Raw genomic sequence first — 19,189 nt, 5'->3', positions numbered from 1 at the left:
AACCATTTACCATGTCATGCTAAAGTACCATGGCTGGCTTTTTTTTTTTTTTTTTATATTCATGTGAGGCCTAAATGGAAAAAAACCTTTAATATATTTGTAATGGACTTGTATTTGCAAGTCTTTTAGTCACAGGTCTGGGCTGGAAAATAATGAATGAATGGATGGAAAATCAATCAATCAAAATGTGTTTATATAGCACATTTTACAAGACGCTTTGTCACAAAGCTACTTTACAGATGTCTGGGTCCAGACCCCAAGTAAACATGCCAAAGTTGACAAAGAAAAACTCAAAAGAGTATGAGAAAGGAACCTTGAGAGGAGCCAAAACTAAAAGGAGGGGACAAGAATAAAGTAAGCAATAGAATGCCAAGAAACAAAAAAGAGCACTCTACAAAAACGAAAAGCAGGGAGAAGATTGGTAACTTTAGCATTTAGATATCTTAAATGATTTTGGTGTTATATGAGCACAAAAATATAAAAATGGCATTGTTAAATTGTATAAATTGTTAAATTGTACAGACAGGAAGTTGATGGAAGGAAGTCGATGATTGTGTCCAAGTGCAGGAACAATTACGGAATTAATCAAGAGAGAAAGAGGTAGCAAAATAGAAAAAGTGCAAACAGGAGGTTAAACATTAGAGTATATGGGCAGTGAATGATGGAAGCTTCAGCATGTCAGAAACCTATCGCAGAACATGAGAGAGAACAATAAAGAATCAATGCCAGCTGTTATGACAGCTACGTGACAGTGTAAACAACAAGTAATGCATCTCATATTAAGTTAACCTGAAGGTAGTGTAAATAAGTATTGTATACATTTGTTTACTACATGCCATAGGTCCAATGTTTAATAATGTGCTTTTATTTACGTCAATAAAGACAAACACATTAGAAAACTTTCCAGTGTGGACATGGGCACTTCAGTCGCGTTGTGCTGCTGAAGCCATGTGAAGTGAGATTTCTCATGTGTTAACTGAAGTTAATTCTCTCACGGTCTCTCGCACATGTAACATCTGGTGGCATCTCACAGTCAGCATGTCCTTGCACACAGAAGGCTACATGGCAGTGTGACCAAAAATATTTCTCCTGTCATTTAGTTTAGTTTCCATATCATTTTGTGTTTTACAGTGTAATTGTTTAATTCAATTGCCTTTAATTCCCATTTATTATTTTATATAGTTGAATGTATTATTACTGATGCTGCTGAATACCACATGTAGCCTAGGGTACAAAACTGTTTTTAACTTGCTCATCCTGAGTTCGCAAAGTTAGTTGTAAATAAAACATAATCACAAACGGAATCATGCAACGCTTCACATTAGATTAATTTTAAAATGAAGTTTTCACCTACCCATTTGGTACCGTTTGTGAATAAATGTCTGCGCGCACGTGTGGAAACAAGAGCTGCGTGTAAATGAGACACGATGAAGGTTACGCTGTGTTTAGAGAAACGTTTCGTGTGCATAAGTAACTGCTAGCGTCTCTCTCCCTGCTGTGGGTTGGTAAGATCCACGACTATATCAGATCTGTGGATTTCAGCAAGGACTTAAAATGTGAACACCACTTGAAACGCACATGCTTTGTTCTAAATGTACGTACATGGTCCAGAGGTCCCAGTCTAATGTCTCAGTGTCTTGTCTGCAGGGGTGTTATGGATATAGTATGTTGTTTCTCCGTGTGCGTGAATCGCGCTCACAAGTCTACTCTGGAGTTCCCATCGCTGCTGCTCAAGCGAATCAGTGTGCGCCTCTCCAGGATCGAAAGCGATTTGGATTCCGTTCCCGTTCAGCCCAGGATGGCAGTACCTCCTTAGTGGAGGCGGAGATCGGACCGTCAGTTGCGTACGAAAGTGCGTTAACACAGACCAGTTTGGTCTACTTCATAGTTTTACGTCGGTGAACTTTTAAATTCTTCCCATTGACTTGTATGTGCACTGCTGGATTCATTTTACCTCTGTCGCAGTGAAAGGCTGTTCGCGCAATGTTAGGAGCGGCAGTGCGTTCGCGTGTTCTGCTGTTGCAGTGTTTCATCACTGGTTCCCTGTGCAACGCATTCACTTTCACAGAGGAACCTGCGGAGCGAGCTGCAAAATCAGATGGATATTGCAGTTGGATTCTAAAGACACAACCGCAGGGAGCGAGGAAAGAGGGCTACAATGAGTTTCGACTCCGTGTCGAAGGGGACCCGGAGAATTATCAGCCCGGCAGCACTTACAGAGGTACAGTTGACATATAAACTGCGTTAGAACTGTGCGTTTCACTTGTCAGGACTCCGCGTTCCTGTCCCGCTGACACGAACTAAGTGCGCTTCTTACCCAGCATGTCTGCTCAGCTGGAGCATGTACGAGACAAAGTAGTGACTAACGAATGCTAAGTGGTCAGCCTATATGCGATGCCTTATGATAAAGTCGATGTAAACGATATTTATGGTCAAGTCGCTACAAACTATTAAAATGTTGTAGTGTAATGCCCGGAAAGGAGTAGACTTGTAAATAGTGATGTTTATAGGCGTTTGTTAATAATAAAAGGAAGCAAACCGTACATTTATGGAAATGACTTTTTTTTTTTTTTACTGTCTATAATCCAGGTATGTGAAGGTGTGGTGCAAAGTGAGCAAAACTGATTTTGACATCAAGTCAAGTACATTAACATATAGGTTGAGTTGAATACAACCACCTGAGCTGGTCTAGGTCGTTTCAGGAGCCTTTCTTCTCTTACAGGAGCAAAGTCACTTATAATACACCATGCTTCCTCGGTATGGATCTGTTATAGCAATTATACAGATATGCTTTACTGAGTACTTTTGTTTTTCCCCTCCTCATAGTGACTCTGTATGCGAGCAGCCCTGCGTACTTCAGAGGTTTCACTCTCATAGCGCTTAAAGAGGGGAGGAATGGGGAGAAAGAGGAGGATTATGCTGGCAATTTCCAGGTAGGAATGTGTTAAAATCTTGCCAATACACAGCAAAATGGTGACAGTAAGAGAAAGAAATCACCAGACCAAGTGTAAAGCACATTGCGAGGAGGAGGAAGCTGCCTATTTATGAATAGACAAGTATCTGTGTTTGCTCCCTGCAGATGACATCTGAATGTCTTATTCAGTTTTTATGCTGAGAGGAGAACATCCTAAGTGTTAGGTCACCATACTATCCAGTGTGGCAGATTATTTAGTAGCCCACCCTCACATCTGCTGCTGTGGTGAAACGTAAGGCTGTCAGTGTGAGGGCCAAGGGCTGGCATCCTCTCTAATGCTTCTGAGAGCTGTAGCCAGCTTCACACTCAGCCACACCTGGCGAAGTCTCTTCCATCGGTGCCATATGCCGCTGCCGCTGGGACCGCCTCACTGCATAAGCTCTCATGCAAGACCAGGGAGGGGGAGAAACGGGGCCTCTTAAAGTGTCTCAGTAACAATAAATCTGACTGAGCTCTTCTTCCCAGACTCTTCTCTGATGCAATAGTCACTTCCTGTGTCATGCGGGGGTTATTGAGGACGTCGGCGTATTCTCACCGTGCTCACCAAAATTCTATTGTTTATGAGATCCAAAGTAGCAACAGAGGTGCCATTTTACAGTGGGATGGTCAGCACAACCGGCCCAATCGTAGTCTATAATGTTCTTCTGTCTTTCTGCTGTTCTTTCGAAACCCTTCCTCGCTCTTTTGTCCCTGCCAGGCTCTGGGAACATCTTTCTTTCTCCTCTCCACGCCCCCGGGCATTCATGGCTTTGTGCGCCAGAGCTGGTTTTCATGTGGAGATGAAGCGGGCTTGCCGAAAGGCGGAAGTTCAAAGTGAGGGCCCAGCTCCCACCTCATGCCAGCTGGATGGGCTGAGGGAAGGAGGGAGGGAGATGTTCCTCTTTCTGTGGGGGGAGGGATGCCGAATGGTTCAGACTGTGCTTTTCCTCATGATGCAAGATGAGAGGAGTCAAAAAGGATCAAGAATAAACAGCGGGGGATTTGGCTCACCAGCTGTTGCTCCAGGTCTCAAAGCCAAGAGTTATCCACTATTAGTCTTTGGGGCCACATTTCCTTACTTTTAAATGAATAATGCAAGCATACAGGCATATAGAGGCAATCTAACCCTCAAGCAGTGAGACACTAGATATTCTGTAGAGTTACTAAATGTCAAAGTTTCTAATATTTTTACAGTGTTGTTACACCTGTGCACTGCCATAAGTGTAATCCTCAGTTTTGTATTCCCTTCCACCCTTGGTTACCCATACATGATCACAGTCCATCTTATGCAGCTGAGAACCTGCTCCACATGTGTTGGCTTGTGCCAAAGTAAACACAATCCTTTCAAAGTAAAGGGAGGGACATTAGTGACCTTTTTGCATACATATAAATATTTTTGGATAGCTTTGACGGATTTGATTTTCAGTGTTGATTAAGTATCAAGAATGCAGTATATGACTGAAACCAGTCATTATCACTGGCAGTATTCACAGTATCTGTTGAGAAATCATGGTCATATTTTTAAAGAATGAAGCCTTCTGATTTTGCCATCCAGTCATTTTGTTAGCTTTATGCTCATAGAATAAAGATGAAAAATTGTGAAATATTAGTATAAATGTTCTGTTCTGCCGAGTTAATCCCAATGCTGTGATTTCGTTTAATGTTTAGCAATATTTTCTAGTTTTAAAGTTACATTTTCTATACATTTTCTATTGTTCAAAGTGAAAAATTATATTCATGTTGTTTTCCCCTGGCTGAAAACTACGCTTGCACAAACTTAGGTTCTGTGTTCTAGTAGTTTTTATTAAGTTTGAAACACTTAGGTGAATTGACTGGATCAATACTGCAGTCATAAACACACTTTATGACCCATGATGCTACTGTGTAACTGACTGAATCAGGTCCCAGTGCCTGTTTTAGCTGTAATTACTCTGGCTGACAAGGTCCCTATAGAGGCTTCCTGCTCCAGAGCATGCAGACCCATGTAGAGAAAGATCAGGGCTCATGGAGAACTGTTCTTTACTAACCCCACCCCCACATTTCCCTTCATATATGTTCTCAGCATGCAGTTCTCCCTTTATGCAGATTTTCCCCCCCAGAGTGATTCCCTGTCTATGACTGTACTTAATGACTGTGAGCACCAGGATGCTGACTTATCTAGTTTAATTGCCCCTAGTCAAAGGTCCCTTCTCACTCACCACTGCTTTACCCCGAGGCAATTGTTGTTAATGTTGAGGTCTTAAGTGTTGCAGAGAGCCATGGCAGTTTCAAGGCCAGAGCTGTTAAACATTGGATTTGGCTTGAATCAAGCTGGTCAGTGCTAATCGATCTTGCGGGTCTTTTGGATATTGCAGCAGATCTCTCTGTATGCTTCTGCTTTGCTCCTCCAGTTCACTGTATTAAAGAACTAATTGATAAGCATTCATTTAGAGTACAGCGTTCACCATTACAAATATGGCCCACCCCGTGAACCTGAAAAGTCACCCTGCAGTACACCAACCTTTTCTTCCAGTCTTTTTCATTTATTGTGCTTTGTGTAACGTGTGCTCTCATTATCCCCGGGAGCTGACTGCACTGAAACGTGCTGTTTTGTGCTCTTGAAATTAATTTCATGGTGTTGTTTATTTAGTGCCCATGTAGAGTTTCCCTTTTGTGGGGAGTGTTGCACACCATAGCAGGATACGCTCAGTTATAATATCACAGGTGAAACGGAAGGAGAAATTGGGGTCAGAGTATTAGTGGTATGTTGTCAGTTGAATTATGAATTATGAAAAAATGAATTATGATAACCTAGGTGAGAAATTAAATAATTTTAAATGCAGTTAATTGCTTTTTAGATATTTTGTATTGCACTTGCAATAGCAGTTCTGTCCTGTTTGGCTTGTTTAAGTTGAATCTTCAGTAGGAAATTCATGCAAACTTCAGCCCAGTGCTTGAATCTGTTACATAGTGATAAAGATGTTGCAGTCATCCAAGCAAATCAATCGTGATCCCTCCACCACATCCACATAGACATGCGTGCTGGGATCTGGCACTCCGCATTGTCTCCTTGAGCAGCCACATGAGATATAAATAAATAAATAAATAAATAAATAAATAAATAAATAAAATAAACAAAGACAGTTTCTCTTTTTCAGCTGAAACAGAGCTTATAGGTTCCTCCCACAGATACCAATGAATAATATTCAGCCTGCTGAGACTCTTATGGAATGCTAAAGAAAAGCCTGGCTTAGTCCCACAGCCACACTTCTGCTCAATCCTCAAGCGTCCCTCCTTCTTTATCCCACTGCAGTCATATCCCTTTGTGAGGCTTAGGAACTCAAGAGACCTGTGCCCTTTCTTTTACTCCATCCTTCCTTGTGTCAGGAGAGCCAGTCATATCACTGTACCCATCCTTTCACCAGCCTGCCCAGACTCACAGTCAGAGCCTGGAGCAAAAGTGTCTCTCTCTCTATCCCCCCACCCCACCCCACGTCTCTTTACCCCCAAGGTAGATGTGGCTCAAAAGCATTTTTTTTTTGCCTTTACTTCAAAATTCTGGCAAATGGAAATCTCTTGCCATTGGGGTTAGTTGAAGAGCATCTTATTTGAAATCTGGAAGCGTGCGCTGCCTCAGCCATTTCTGCCTGGATTCCGACTGCCCTAAAAGCACTTTTGTTTGGCCCTCTGGGGAGATCTGTTGGAACTGTGCCTGACTGGTGACTGACTACTTTTCTCTTGACTGATAATGTTATTTACAATAAATAAGATTCTTGGGAAGATCCAGAGTCAGTGCCTCTTTGTAGTGTTAAACCTCTTTTGATTTTTAAGAGGATTTTAATTTGTCCATGATACTCAACCCATATCCCTCGTGGCCTTGATTCTAGCCAGCTGGAAATTCAGGCTGTGTCCTTTGCGACCTCTAACTAAAATGGCTAGAGGTTCCTAGCAACTTGCTTGAGAAATGATCCTAGATTAATAAGAGGGCTTTTATTGTAAAGTGCATGACATGTGCAATCACTTTCTCTGTGTTTGGCCAGCCATGCAGCCGGTGGCCCGCTGCAGAGTTCTGGTTTTGTTTGACATTGTGTGTTATTGTTCCAGCAGGCTTGCCCTCACTCAAGTCAGTAAAATGCTGCAGGTCAAAGGTCAGTCTGACGCTTTTCACAGCTGGTCTTTCACTGCATTCTCACAAGGTGTCATAGAGATGGACACACGTGTGTGCGCACACATCCCAAATGCTGCGCACTTAGCCTGGTCTGCAGATCAGGCCCTTTTCTCATTCATAAATGGGATGGGGCCAGAATTCATTGCTGACAAGCTAGTCTTATGTGAGTTTTTTTGTTTGTTTGTTTTTGTTTGTTTGCTTGGTTTATTGTTATACACGTGTGAATAAATCAGAAATGAGACTTTTAAATACTTCTAGATTTTTCCTCAGCACTTACATCCTGTTATGAGCTAATACATAACAATTAAAAAGGTTTTATATAGAAACATTTTTAAATAAGCTAAGCAGAACATGGAAACCTGATCCTTGAGATGAATAAACATTATTGTTTGCATCTACAGCTTTATGTATCATTTGGAGAGATGTAGTCTACATCCAGCTTCTCTACAGCTTAAGGCTAGTTACGTTAGCAGTTTACTACTTTCATGTGAATTACCTTTAATAAGCTACAGCTAGACATTATTGGACAATTAAGACTCACCATGTATAAAATACGACAATAAGTGGTGTTTGTGACTTAAGGGAAAAATGCATTGTTCATGGTTCTTCTTTGCAATCACAGCAACTCAGATCTGAATCCCCATGTCCATACTATATAAAAAGTCTTAGTTGGTATTGAAGTATGTGTGTTTTCTAAAGCTGGATGTGCCAAAGTGTAGTGTACCTGAAGTCACAGTAATTGAGCAACATGAGGAACCTTACATGCACGTTATCTGAATTTGCCAATACCCTGCTTACTGCCTTTCGAATATTTCAATGATGGCAACTGAAAGATAATTACCTCAAGTACCACAAGCTACAGCAATAACACCTGACACATTAAGACAAGTTTCCTAAAAAGACTGTAGAGTTAATATGTGTCTTATATAGGGCTGTAGTCATTCTTTATGTCAGTATTACCTTTAAAACCATTAGCAGTGCTGGTCACCTTCAGTGTGCATTTGAAGTTCACAACTCTGCCTGTGTATAAAGTCTATCTAATCAAACCAACAGCTGATTTGATTGCTGCTGCGGTTTATTGGGCGGAGGATTTTAAGAAAATTGGAATTGCCCCTGACCTTCATGTATATCTTACATCACACACATATACGTGCACAAACACACGTACACAAACATCTCTTGGCTCCACCATGTTTCAAAGCATTTACAGCTGAAAAATCTCATGTCTGGAAGAGTCATGTGGGTAGGGCTTGTATGAGAAATACTTTGCTTGTTTTCCCACTGCTGGTTCATGACAAGGGAATGGATATTAGTAAGAATTATAGGGCTTCAGTACATTATATTGGCCTTTAGTGCAATTAAGAGATAAATACCATCAAATTAAAGTAACAAAACAATTAATCAAAAGTAACAAATGGTAATTTACAGTTTGGCACTTGATTGACAAGGTTTAATGGTATTCACCATTTAGTATGAAAGAGATTACGCTAATTAATTAAAAACTAATCTAATGACAAAAATCCTTAATTACTGTGCAGTTACCAGATGTGGCTATTAAGAGTTATTTGTGCGTAATTAGTTACATTTAATTATTCCTATAGTACAAGGTATTTCATACAAATGTTTATTCGAAATCAGATGACTCAGGCTGTTAATGAAAGTAAACATGTAAAAAATATGCCTGGCCAGCAGTCCTTTGACAAGATTTAAAATTAGAAAAACTAAAAAAATATTTGCCTTTGAAAATGTTTAGTTATCTAATACTGTTTATGATTTCTGAATGTGTGTGTTTTTGCGTGTCTTTTGTTCTGTAGGTAATTGATGAAGAGGACACACAGTTTATGACTAATTGTCCACCTGCAGTAACCGAGAGTACCCCTCGCAGAAGGACAAGAATACAAGTATTCTGGACAGCACCCCCATCAGGGACTGGCTGTGTACTGCTGAAGTAAGTGTCAGACTTTGTCTCTTCTTTGTGGATTTAACTTAACCATACTATGTGACGCAACTATCATCTGTCTCTTAACTATTATTATAATTGCTCTCTCCCTTTTCTTATATTCTATTATAGTCAAGGCCAGAAAGAATTTCTAATATTGCAGTTGATTAGATGTAATGGTAATTTAGTGATTTCTGTATTTGGGTCAATAGATGATGAGTAGGTCAGCACTAGAGCAAGTGGAAAGTATTGGCTGGGGAATAATCATCTTGGATTGTCTTAAATCTTCGTTAATGAGAGGAATCTCCAACCTGGAGCAGATTATTCAGAACATATTTAAAGTATGTGACATCAAATTATATGTTAAATGAGTGGACCTTTGAACAGGTGTCTCTTTGTATGCTTTGACTTTGCCATCAGAGAGCCTGCTGTTGTTATAATTCAGGTCTAATCTATCTATCTGTAGTTAGTTTGGACTAAGTAATAAAGACTAAATAAAATCATCCACAGCTCTGAACCTAAAGTGAGTATATTCAGAACATAGACATATAGATCTATAATTGATGTTGCTTTGTGTTCTTTTATTGAGACTTGCATCAGGAAGCGGGCTGGGTGGTAAACACTGTAAAGCTGTCTTTTACAAGAAGGGATGGATCTGATAAAAAGAGTGGAACAAAGAGGAATGGAAGAGATGTGGTTTACATGACATTCTGATCACTGCATTATTAAAGCATGGAGTGAGCCTGTCACTCTGTGCCGCTGCACTGTGCTACTGTAAAAGCCGTCTGCATTCCTTATTAATGTCCATTATTATGTGGTTGTCTGGATGACCGATGAGCACCCTGTTCCCGATGTCTCTGCTGTCTCCACCAGCTGGCTCTGCTCCTTTTGGTCTCTAACCAGGAACACAGTTACTAGAGTCCATAGCAGCCTTGATCCTGAGAGAGGGGAGAGATGGGGAGGGGGGGGTAGCAAGTGGGAGAGTGCAAGTGAGAATTATTGAGCGGGACTGACAGCAGGGGAAATAAAGGATACAGCATGAGGAAAACAGTGTCTGGGAGCAGAGCAAGTCAGAAAAAGGAGATATGAAAGAACGTTTGACAACATAAAAACAGAACATGGTGGAAGAAGAGGGACTGCTGTAGGTGGATTGTGAAGGGGATGTCGGGGAGGGTCGGAGAGGGAGCACAGAAGGTACAGGGAATTCAGGAGAGAAGAGGTGTGAAGAGGCAAAGGAAGACAAAGGTCAGCCTGCTTGAACCTTTGTGCTTTTTTTCATTTCTTAGTCAACAGGGGAGTCCTGAAGCTCAGGCTTCAGTGTTCCCTGGAATTTAAATCATGTTTCAGACACTTGTTGCCAAGTGCCAACTGACTAGAGCAAAACCTGAACTAATGGAAAATTGCAAAATATACTGATGCGTAGGAAAAAGAGTTATTAGCTAACTAAAAAGAGGCCAACTGTGTAACATAATTAATTATTTTTGTATGCCCTCTGAGTGAGTGCAGAAAACTCAATAGGTTGACTCCAATTAAACATTTTCTAGAAACAGAGTGACAGGTGTATAAATAACACTGGCTCAGCCCAAACATGAAACTTCTAGTCAAATATACTACATTTGGCATATACCATTCACACAAACACATGCATACAAAAATGCAGGCAAATTGTTGAGATACTTCCAAACATCTTAAAATGCTATTCTCATATATGCTCATACTTTAGACATAACAAACTGATCCACATGGCAGCAGGTATTATGGAATATCTAGTAAAATGCATCCCCTCAAACCATTTACTTTCCTCCACACATCTAAGGTTTGTTTTCATTGTCATAATTTCAACTTGGAAAAACTAATAAGAAGTTTATTTCTTATTAAACAATTGAAATGAGTCCATCTTACTGAGCTTTACCTTTCAACATGTTTCTCTGCCATAAGGAACATTTTTTTTCCTCTTTTAATTTGACATTATAGTTTTACCCTTCTTCTTATTGACTGATTGATTTGGTTCATTCCTTCCTTCATGAATCTGCACAGTTATTCATCCTGGTGTATTTAAAAAACTATAAAAAAAAAAAAAAAAAAAAATTATATATATATATATATATATATATATATATATATATATATATATATATATATATATATATATATGTATATGTATATGTATATATATATATATCAGACAATTCATAGAAAAATTGATATAAGTATTATGATTAAGTTTAAAATTAGAACACATTACTGCTTTAAACTAGTCACAGGCACCCCTTTATTGGATCTTTTATTTCTATATTTGCCCTGTAAAAACACCAGGCTTCAAATTATTTTTATATGACATATATGGACTCTTTCAGTTTTAATTTGGCACAGCTGTTTGTTGTGTGGTGTTATTAGACCTGCAGTCTACACTTTGTGAAATGCACCCTGCGAACTTGTCAGGACTACTAGTGCACCATCAGCTGGCACTCAGGCTTGCCTGGGAAGCATTTGTTGATTTGATCGTCCACTCTCAGTGTGTGATTTAACAACTTATTTGACAATACAATTGTGTCTTGCTGTGTACACTCCTTTGGAAGAGCTGTTTTTACAGAAAATGTCTTTTCAGTCAGGCTTAAGCCATGTGAGGCTGAGTGCCAGTGCTCATTGGTTTTCTTCAGCCACCTCTCAGTTTGCGTGAGTCCTTGCATTGGACTTTCTAAGGATTGAAACATTGTTGTTTTCCCCATCAGACATATTTATATCCATGTTCTCCTTCCTAGGATCAGACATATACAACATTGCTAAACATAGGCAGGCACTGATGAGAGGTCGAGGCCTACCATAAAAGAGCTCTGATTCACTTATTTAGTGAATTTGCGACCACCTGCTGTAAGGAAAGTTCAGCATTGCCATCAGCCACAGGAGGTGCTCTTTAAAAAATAATAAAAAAGACAGAGACACAGCATGAGCTAAGTGCACCAGCTGAGCCCTAGCTAGCCTGGTCATGCTTGTCTGAATGACCGACTGTGCATGGATGGACACTACAGAGCTAAGTTAAATTCAGAAGAAAAGACTCACATTGATTTCCAATTGAATGGCCTGATTTCATCCCCTTGAACTTTTAGCTGTAGCAGACTGAACTGCATATGTCACCTATTTATTTGGCTCCTTTTAGCTAGTGGGATGCATTGCAAAAACATGTTGGGGGGATCAAGAATCCTTCACAACAGCGTCAGAGAGTAACATATTGCTACTACACTGCTCCTACTAAACCACACAAATAAATCCAGACATACCCATTCACATGTGCACACAAACGTACAAGCGTACACTCACACAACACAAACTGTAAGTGATGCTGGTCACAAATGCAAGGTAGCAGGCACACATTCATATTATGCAAATGTGTCATGCTAATTTGTGGCAAGTGCTTTCAGTGAATGTCAACCACTCTTGCATGTGTACCAGAGCTTTGAGCAAGCTGGCTTTCCCTTTACAGGGTGTGTACCTACTCTTAAGATTGATTATAATTGTATAAGTTTGTCAATAAAGAAGGGTCCATGGCATGGAACATTTTTTAAAATTTAGTCCAAGCTAAAAAGAAGCCTTCTCACAGACATGTATGGTTTGAAATGTAAACTGATCTGATGGGTGTCCTGTCAATCTTCGTTTCTAAATTTTTAAGGAAAGTCTATACTGATTCAGCACAGCTGTATAATGTATTTATGGAAAAACGTTTCTTTATTACAGAGAGCTTTTGGACTGTGTGGTCACACTGCTGCACACTGCTTAAGTGAGCTGCATTTTGCTTCAGTTATGGGCAGCTGTAATTGTGGAGTAACGGCACTATGCAGACATGTTGAAGCCTGGAAACAAAGTCTTGATATCTAGAATCTCCCGCCTGATGCTGAGTTGTTTATTGAGTGAAACTTCTTTGAGACTCACTTTTTGGGACTCGACCAATGTGACTCCAGTAACTAAGTGACATGAGTAGTGTTTTTTTATTTATTTATTTTTTATTTTTATTTTTTTAAATTTGAATACATGCCAAGCATTGAACCAACCCTTTAGCATCACTTCCAAAATTTTCCCTCTGATCTAACACTGCATAATCCATGCGACTGCTGTGCTCTTTTGAATTTATTAAGCACTGGCCTGAAGAGAATGCCCTCTCCTTTAGCCACACACACAAACACACACACACACACACACAAACACAAAAAAAAAAACATACACTAAGATGATTAGCATCAGCAGTGTAGATGCAGGAAAGCGAGTTTGCCTTTAATAACGTCTCATTGATAGAATTTAAATTGGATGTTAAATAACCATTACCACAGCTGATTGCCTGGCCAGCCCGGCCAAGGGAGGAGACTTTCTTCCAGTGCCTCTCTTTCCCACATATGTGAAATTGGGGTGAGATTGAATTAAAGCATGGACAATTAGAGAGGATCTGGCAGTACTTCTGCATAACATGGGAGTGGGTCTGTGTTCGTTTTGGAGTAAGTCAGAGTGTTATTTGAATGATGTAACTGAAGGTGAAGCAGGGAGCTGCTATGGAGATGTATCTTTGCATTTCTTCCACTGTCACATCCTCAACCTGTGGCGCGTTCCCTTATCTTTGACTCCCTTCAGCCTGGAAAAAAGCATTCTCGACAGTAATTTTTTTCCCCATTTAATTGACTGTGAAGGAAATGGCCGGGGGTTGGGGAGGGTCTGTTGACCCCTCGCTGCTATAGTACCAGACACCTAGCAGACAGATGTCTGTAAAGAGGTATTTACTCCCGCTCTCCAGCACCAAATGTCGCAAGGACAGCAAAATAAACAAATAAAGGGCCAAAAGAGTAAATAAAAGAGCTGCCACTTTCCACAGCCCTTATCAAACATAATGTAGCTGACAGTGGGACCACTGAGGTTACAGTAGCTCCTTTTTATTTAGGAAGCTGGAATAGCATCACCAGCATAGAAAAAGGCTAAAAAGAGCAGAAATGTTTGATTGTTTCTTTCTGTTTTCTCTTTCTCCATCTCCCGCTGAATGTACTGACTCAACATTCCATATTTGCACCTTAAACTAGTTTATTTTCCTTTTGTGTCCAGTATATATTTCCTGTGTCCACGTCATGTTAGTATGATAAGACATCCACACCAAGAAGTATATCAGAGAGACACACATTTGCGGTCCGCTTATAATTATTTGAGAGAATGGTCCTGTGATTGAGGAGTCCTTTTTTGTATGCCATTGTATGATTTCACCAGAATAAGGCAAAGTAATGTAACTGTATAGCACCTGCTGCTATTGAAATCCTGTAGTCATGCTCTGCTTGAGGCCATGATACTGTGGACCCATACAGCCTGACACAGGCCTCTTTTTTTCAGGCAGCACAATCAGTCTATAGGAGGTCCTGATTGCACCATTGTTCACAGTACTGCTCAATTACAATGGTGGTCTCCTCACCTCTCCTCACCTCTCCTCACCTCTCCTCTCCTCTCTACCTTTAGGCCCCACTATTGCATTTTACTTTTGTTCCTGCCTCTGTTCCTTTTACTTTTACAGGGTCTTCATTCTTATCTCCTTTTCCCCCTTGCTTATTATTATCTCCTCTCCTGATATTTTCTCTCTCTCCCCCTCCTGCCAGGGCGAGCATCGTTCAGAGGAAGATCATCTCCTTCCAAGATGAGGGCTCGCTCACAAAGCGAATGTGCGAGAAAGGTAAGCCAGTCATTACCACCCAGGAGATGAAATCTTCTCAGCCTCTCAGGGAACCCTTTCTCCTTCACCTCCAGTCTGGGTGCCGTTGCTCTTTTGAGAATATTTCACACAATGTTCTCAATGTTTTTTTTTCTTCTGTTCTCTCTTCTCCCACCATGCTCCTTCATCTCCCTGATCTTAGAGCCTGATTGTCATAGTAGTACTTGCATGATTATAAATGAAATGCTGCCCCCACCCCCCATGCTGTGCATGACATTGAATGTATGTCAAGAGACTACTGTGTGTGCATGCACGTGTGATTGTCTATGTGTGTGTATGCGTGTACCCAGTGTCCTGTAAATAAGCAGGATATTTCTCCCTACTCTGCAGAGTCTCTATATGGAGAGGCCACAGAGAAGCCCATGCTGGACTGCTGTGCTTGTGGCACAGCCAAATACAGAGTCACCTTCTATGGGAACTGGTCAGAGAAGCTTCACCCCAAGGACTATCCAAGTAAGTTATCAACAGTTGCTTAAAAAACCCTAAAAACACCATAATTTGTGGCTCTAACTTGTTTAGCCCATTAACACTCACCTAAAATCTATTTTCACCGATTACACTTTCTCATAACTTATAGCAGTAAAAGGGTTCTCATTAAGGCCCACCCTGCCTACCCTCCTCTTGTGTTTTGTGGGTATAACCTTGACATGGCCTTGTTGAGAATAAATTAAACCCATGGATTACTGCCACTCTCCCCCCAAGCTTATGCTCTGGCAACCCAGATCAATAGGCTGATTAGAATGAACTCTATGAGTGAGATAAACCCAGGGAAAGGGAAGCCATGAAATGCATGAGCTTAGAAATCAGGGGGAAAAAACTGGTCTGTTGGTTTTTGGGAGATGAGAAAGGTGGGCCCATTCTTACACACTTACAGACATGCCACTTAAGAAACAGGTGTGGATGGTTGAATGCAGCATGAGGACAGAGACAAAGAATGAAGCTTTGGAGTGACACAGTGCCACCTGTTTATACCACTCATATCAAAGAGCAAAGTGTTGTTGTGTCTTCCTATAATAAGGGTTATATTCCAGCAGATTTTATATTTCATCTTTAAATCTGTGCCTGCTTGTCACGCCATGGGTCTTTGCACAGGGTCATTTTGCTGTCTGATTTTCCAGATGGGCAACAGGTTTAGAACATGGTCTAGAAGACCGTAGTGGAGAGAAGGAGCGTGGGAATAAACTGATATGGCAACATAGCCGAGGCTGGACAGGGAACTGAAATCTTACCAAGACTTAAGAGGAAAAGGATTTTTAGCATGAGCAAGCCAATACAGTACAGATGGATCATCTCCCTCTTCACACTAAAATCTCTGCTGAGACAAACTGAAGGGCATTGAGTTTCCTGATTGTTCCAGTTTGGATGGCAGATCATACTTGATAAATGAAAAAAAAAAGACTTTCAGTAGGGAATCAAACTATATCCAGTGCACTAAACTTTATCCATAAAATATGTATTTACTGCTCTGGAACAACATTTTTATGCAAATGTTTGGAGAGAGAATGGGACGGGGAAATACAGGAAATATGAAAATAAGGGTTTTCTTATCACACCTTGTCAACAAGAGGCAGGTATGCTGGATTGATTAAATTAATGATCACAGTAATGGACATTAATTACTGATTAATGTATATCATGTGATAAGCACCTCTTTGAAGAATGTTTGTATGCACTCAATCGTGTCACTGGAATAGTTTGTTCTGTAGAGAGAGAATAGATTGGAGCCTCTAAAATTCCAGCCTGCATTAGACTGATAAAGTCTGAATGCAGATGCATTTAATTAATTAAGCAGCATCTTTTGATTCTGGACTTATCATGGATCAAGTTATAGTAGGTCACTTTAGCAGCAGCTTTTCAATATATTCCGTTTATTCTAATGGCAATGATCAGTAACAAATGCACATGTAAGAAAATAAATGAATTTTATTATTATAGTTATATTTTATGAATTTAATTTAAATTTTGAAAAATGTTATTGAAAAAACAGTAATATTCATTTATACCACATTTAAGTATATTGTTTCCTCAGTCTGAGTTTTAATTACAGTATAAAACATGAAGTGGTTAGCATGCTAAAATGTCTTATAGAAATTGAAGGTTATTTTAGTTACTAGATTGTAAATAGGACTAATTAAAGTGATGACAGCACAAATTGAGGCAGTTGCTTTCCACCAGCCATTTCAGAACACCTATTAAATCTTTTTTTTTTTTTTTTTTTGCTTTTTCATACTGTGTAATTTAACTCGTTTCTTTATGTACTTCACAGAATCACAGTATTTGTTGTGGTAGAGAATTAAGGCTTTGGAATTAAACTGAGTTAGTTTTAGTGACTGCATTTAATGTCTTCAGTGAAAGCTATTTGTGGTTACTGTGTGATGGGCCATCTGTCATGGCTGTCACTGGGCTAATTATTGGCCAGAACTGGGGTAATTGGGGAGCACGATTCCCATCGATTGGCCAATACAGGGCAGCACTGTGTTCTGGGATGTGGTGTTGGGGATTGACAGATGGAACCTTTGTGCCAGGAGATTACCTGACCTGTTACATTGTTGTTTTGTGGGGAAACAATATCATAGAAATGCCTTGAGATCAAGGTGCCTTATTATATTAAGTAGCGCAATACATTAACTGAAAATGGTGACTGGTATTACCGAAGAGTAAAATTAAACTGATCATTTCTGTGGAAATTTTCACTGAAGTATTGTGTACAATGTTTAAACACACACAATAATGGGACTCAATTGATTTGCCTTCAGTAATTTGCTATTGTAAAAGTTTCAAATTTGATATGAAGGATTAAATCTCTAATTCCTTCAGGAAGAGCCAATCATTGGTCTGCCATCATTGGGGCATCCCACTCCAGGAACTACATGCTGTGGGAATATGGAGGCTATGCCAGTGAAGGGGTCAAACAAGTTGCAGAGCTGGGCTCACCAGTCAAGATGGAAGAGGAGATTCGTCAAAAGGTAGGGAGGCGCACAATATAAAAAAGGTATAAGATATACATAAAGTCATTATACCAATACTTTTGGATGTCTTGGATTGGATAGAGACTAGTTGAACCATAACACTAGATTTTAAGGCACCACATCATAAAATGTTGGTAAGATGTTGGAAAGAATGTGTACTTTGTGGTATTTTCATAAAATATGACTTGGTCTATGTGGTGAACTCTTTAAATACCATCTAGCATTTTGTGTGAAATAATTAGTGCATGTTTTATACTACTTATTTAACAGGCTTCAGTCTTGACCAAACACATTAGTGCTAAACCTGATGCTCTAAACACATTTTGCTTTAATATTAATTTACTTCACTGCAAGTTTGGTGCATTATCCATGTTGTCCTTTAAGAAGTTTGGTAACAGGTAGAAAAAGAGGCAGCATCCAAAGGGAAAGTTTGATAAAATAGCATTGAAATGACACTGGGTGGTCATTACATTACCAAAGCACTAAAAGAGTGTAATTATATGGTTATGAAGGAGAGACAATGTCTGAGCAGTGGAAATGAACCTATTTTACAGTTACATATCTTACCACAGTGCACAGCAAGTTTTATCTACAAAAATATAGATTGCTGTTTGCACAAAATGGAAATGCAGAGGATACTGCAAGCATTCAGTTATCAGTTTCCGTATTTCTTTTCAATGATAAAACTCTATGGATAAGGGTGAAGCCGATTCAGCCATATCTCTCTCTTTCTATATATCTGCCACTATCTTGATGATAATTTTTTCTTGCTTGTCTCTCACCTGCCATGTAACATTTTGTCATGTTGGGAAGTATGGAATGATGAAAGTAATGTAGCAGACCTGGAACCTCAAAGGATCCTGTGCATATTTCTCTCTCTCTCTCTCTCTCTCTCTCTCTCTCTCTCGAGAGAGAGAGAGAGAGAGAGAGAGAGTCCGTCAGAACCACTAATCTGAAGTTCATCCTATTTTTCTTTCCCTCCCTCTATCCTTAATCATCCCTGCATGAAGAGAAAGTGGGCAGGGCCCAAGGAGTGTCAGTGTTACCATTCATCAGGTTCAGTATTCATGAATAACTCACTGAATTGTTAAAATAATGCAGATTTCAAGAGTTTCTGACAATAAAAGCATTTAAACTGACATGCACTCTGAAATGTGAAAAACTTTGAAGTGTGATTTATGGAGCTAGGTGCAGCTCTTAACTTAGGCGTGTTCCATAATAGTAAGATGCATAATTATTTAATTGTACTTATAAAGTCTTCCTTTCTGTTTGTACCCATTCTGATCTCTTCATTCACTTTATTGTCAGTTCAGAGAACACTGGTTTATCATCTAAATCCTAGTCAGCACAGGTGATGTACTCTCAATTTAGAGTGGCCTAGAAACCGGGGGGGGGGGGGGGGGGGGGGGGGTTGGAGGTGGTGGGGTAGCAGAGGCAGGCTGATGGCTCT

General features: G+C 39.9%; 1 protein-coding gene across 1 annotated transcript in view; it reads left to right on the top strand.

The window, feature by feature from the left end:
* Positions 1–1,548: 1,548 nt before the first annotated feature.
* The window catches only part of spon1a (spondin 1a), a 64,280-nt gene continuing 46,639 nt past the window's right edge, over positions 1,549–19,189 (top strand). The window contains exons 1-6 of the mRNA XM_026999441.2: positions 1,549–2,221; positions 2,827–2,933; positions 8,915–9,048; positions 14,658–14,731; positions 15,101–15,223; positions 17,588–17,736. Coding sequence (XP_026855242.2) covers positions 1,984–2,221; positions 2,827–2,933; positions 8,915–9,048; positions 14,658–14,731; positions 15,101–15,223; positions 17,588–17,736 — 825 coding nt within the window. The 5' untranslated portion in view covers positions 1,549–1,983. The remainder of the gene's footprint in view (positions 2,222–2,826; positions 2,934–8,914; positions 9,049–14,657; positions 14,732–15,100; positions 15,224–17,587; positions 17,737–19,189) is intronic.

Source organism: Electrophorus electricus, chromosome 4 (genome assembly GCF_013358815.1).
Source record: "Electrophorus electricus isolate fEleEle1 chromosome 4, fEleEle1.pri, whole genome shotgun sequence".
In the NCBI taxonomy this organism is placed as follows: Eukaryota; Metazoa; Chordata; class Actinopteri; order Gymnotiformes; family Gymnotidae; genus Electrophorus; species Electrophorus electricus.
This window is presented reverse-complemented; position numbering and strand designations above follow the sequence as displayed.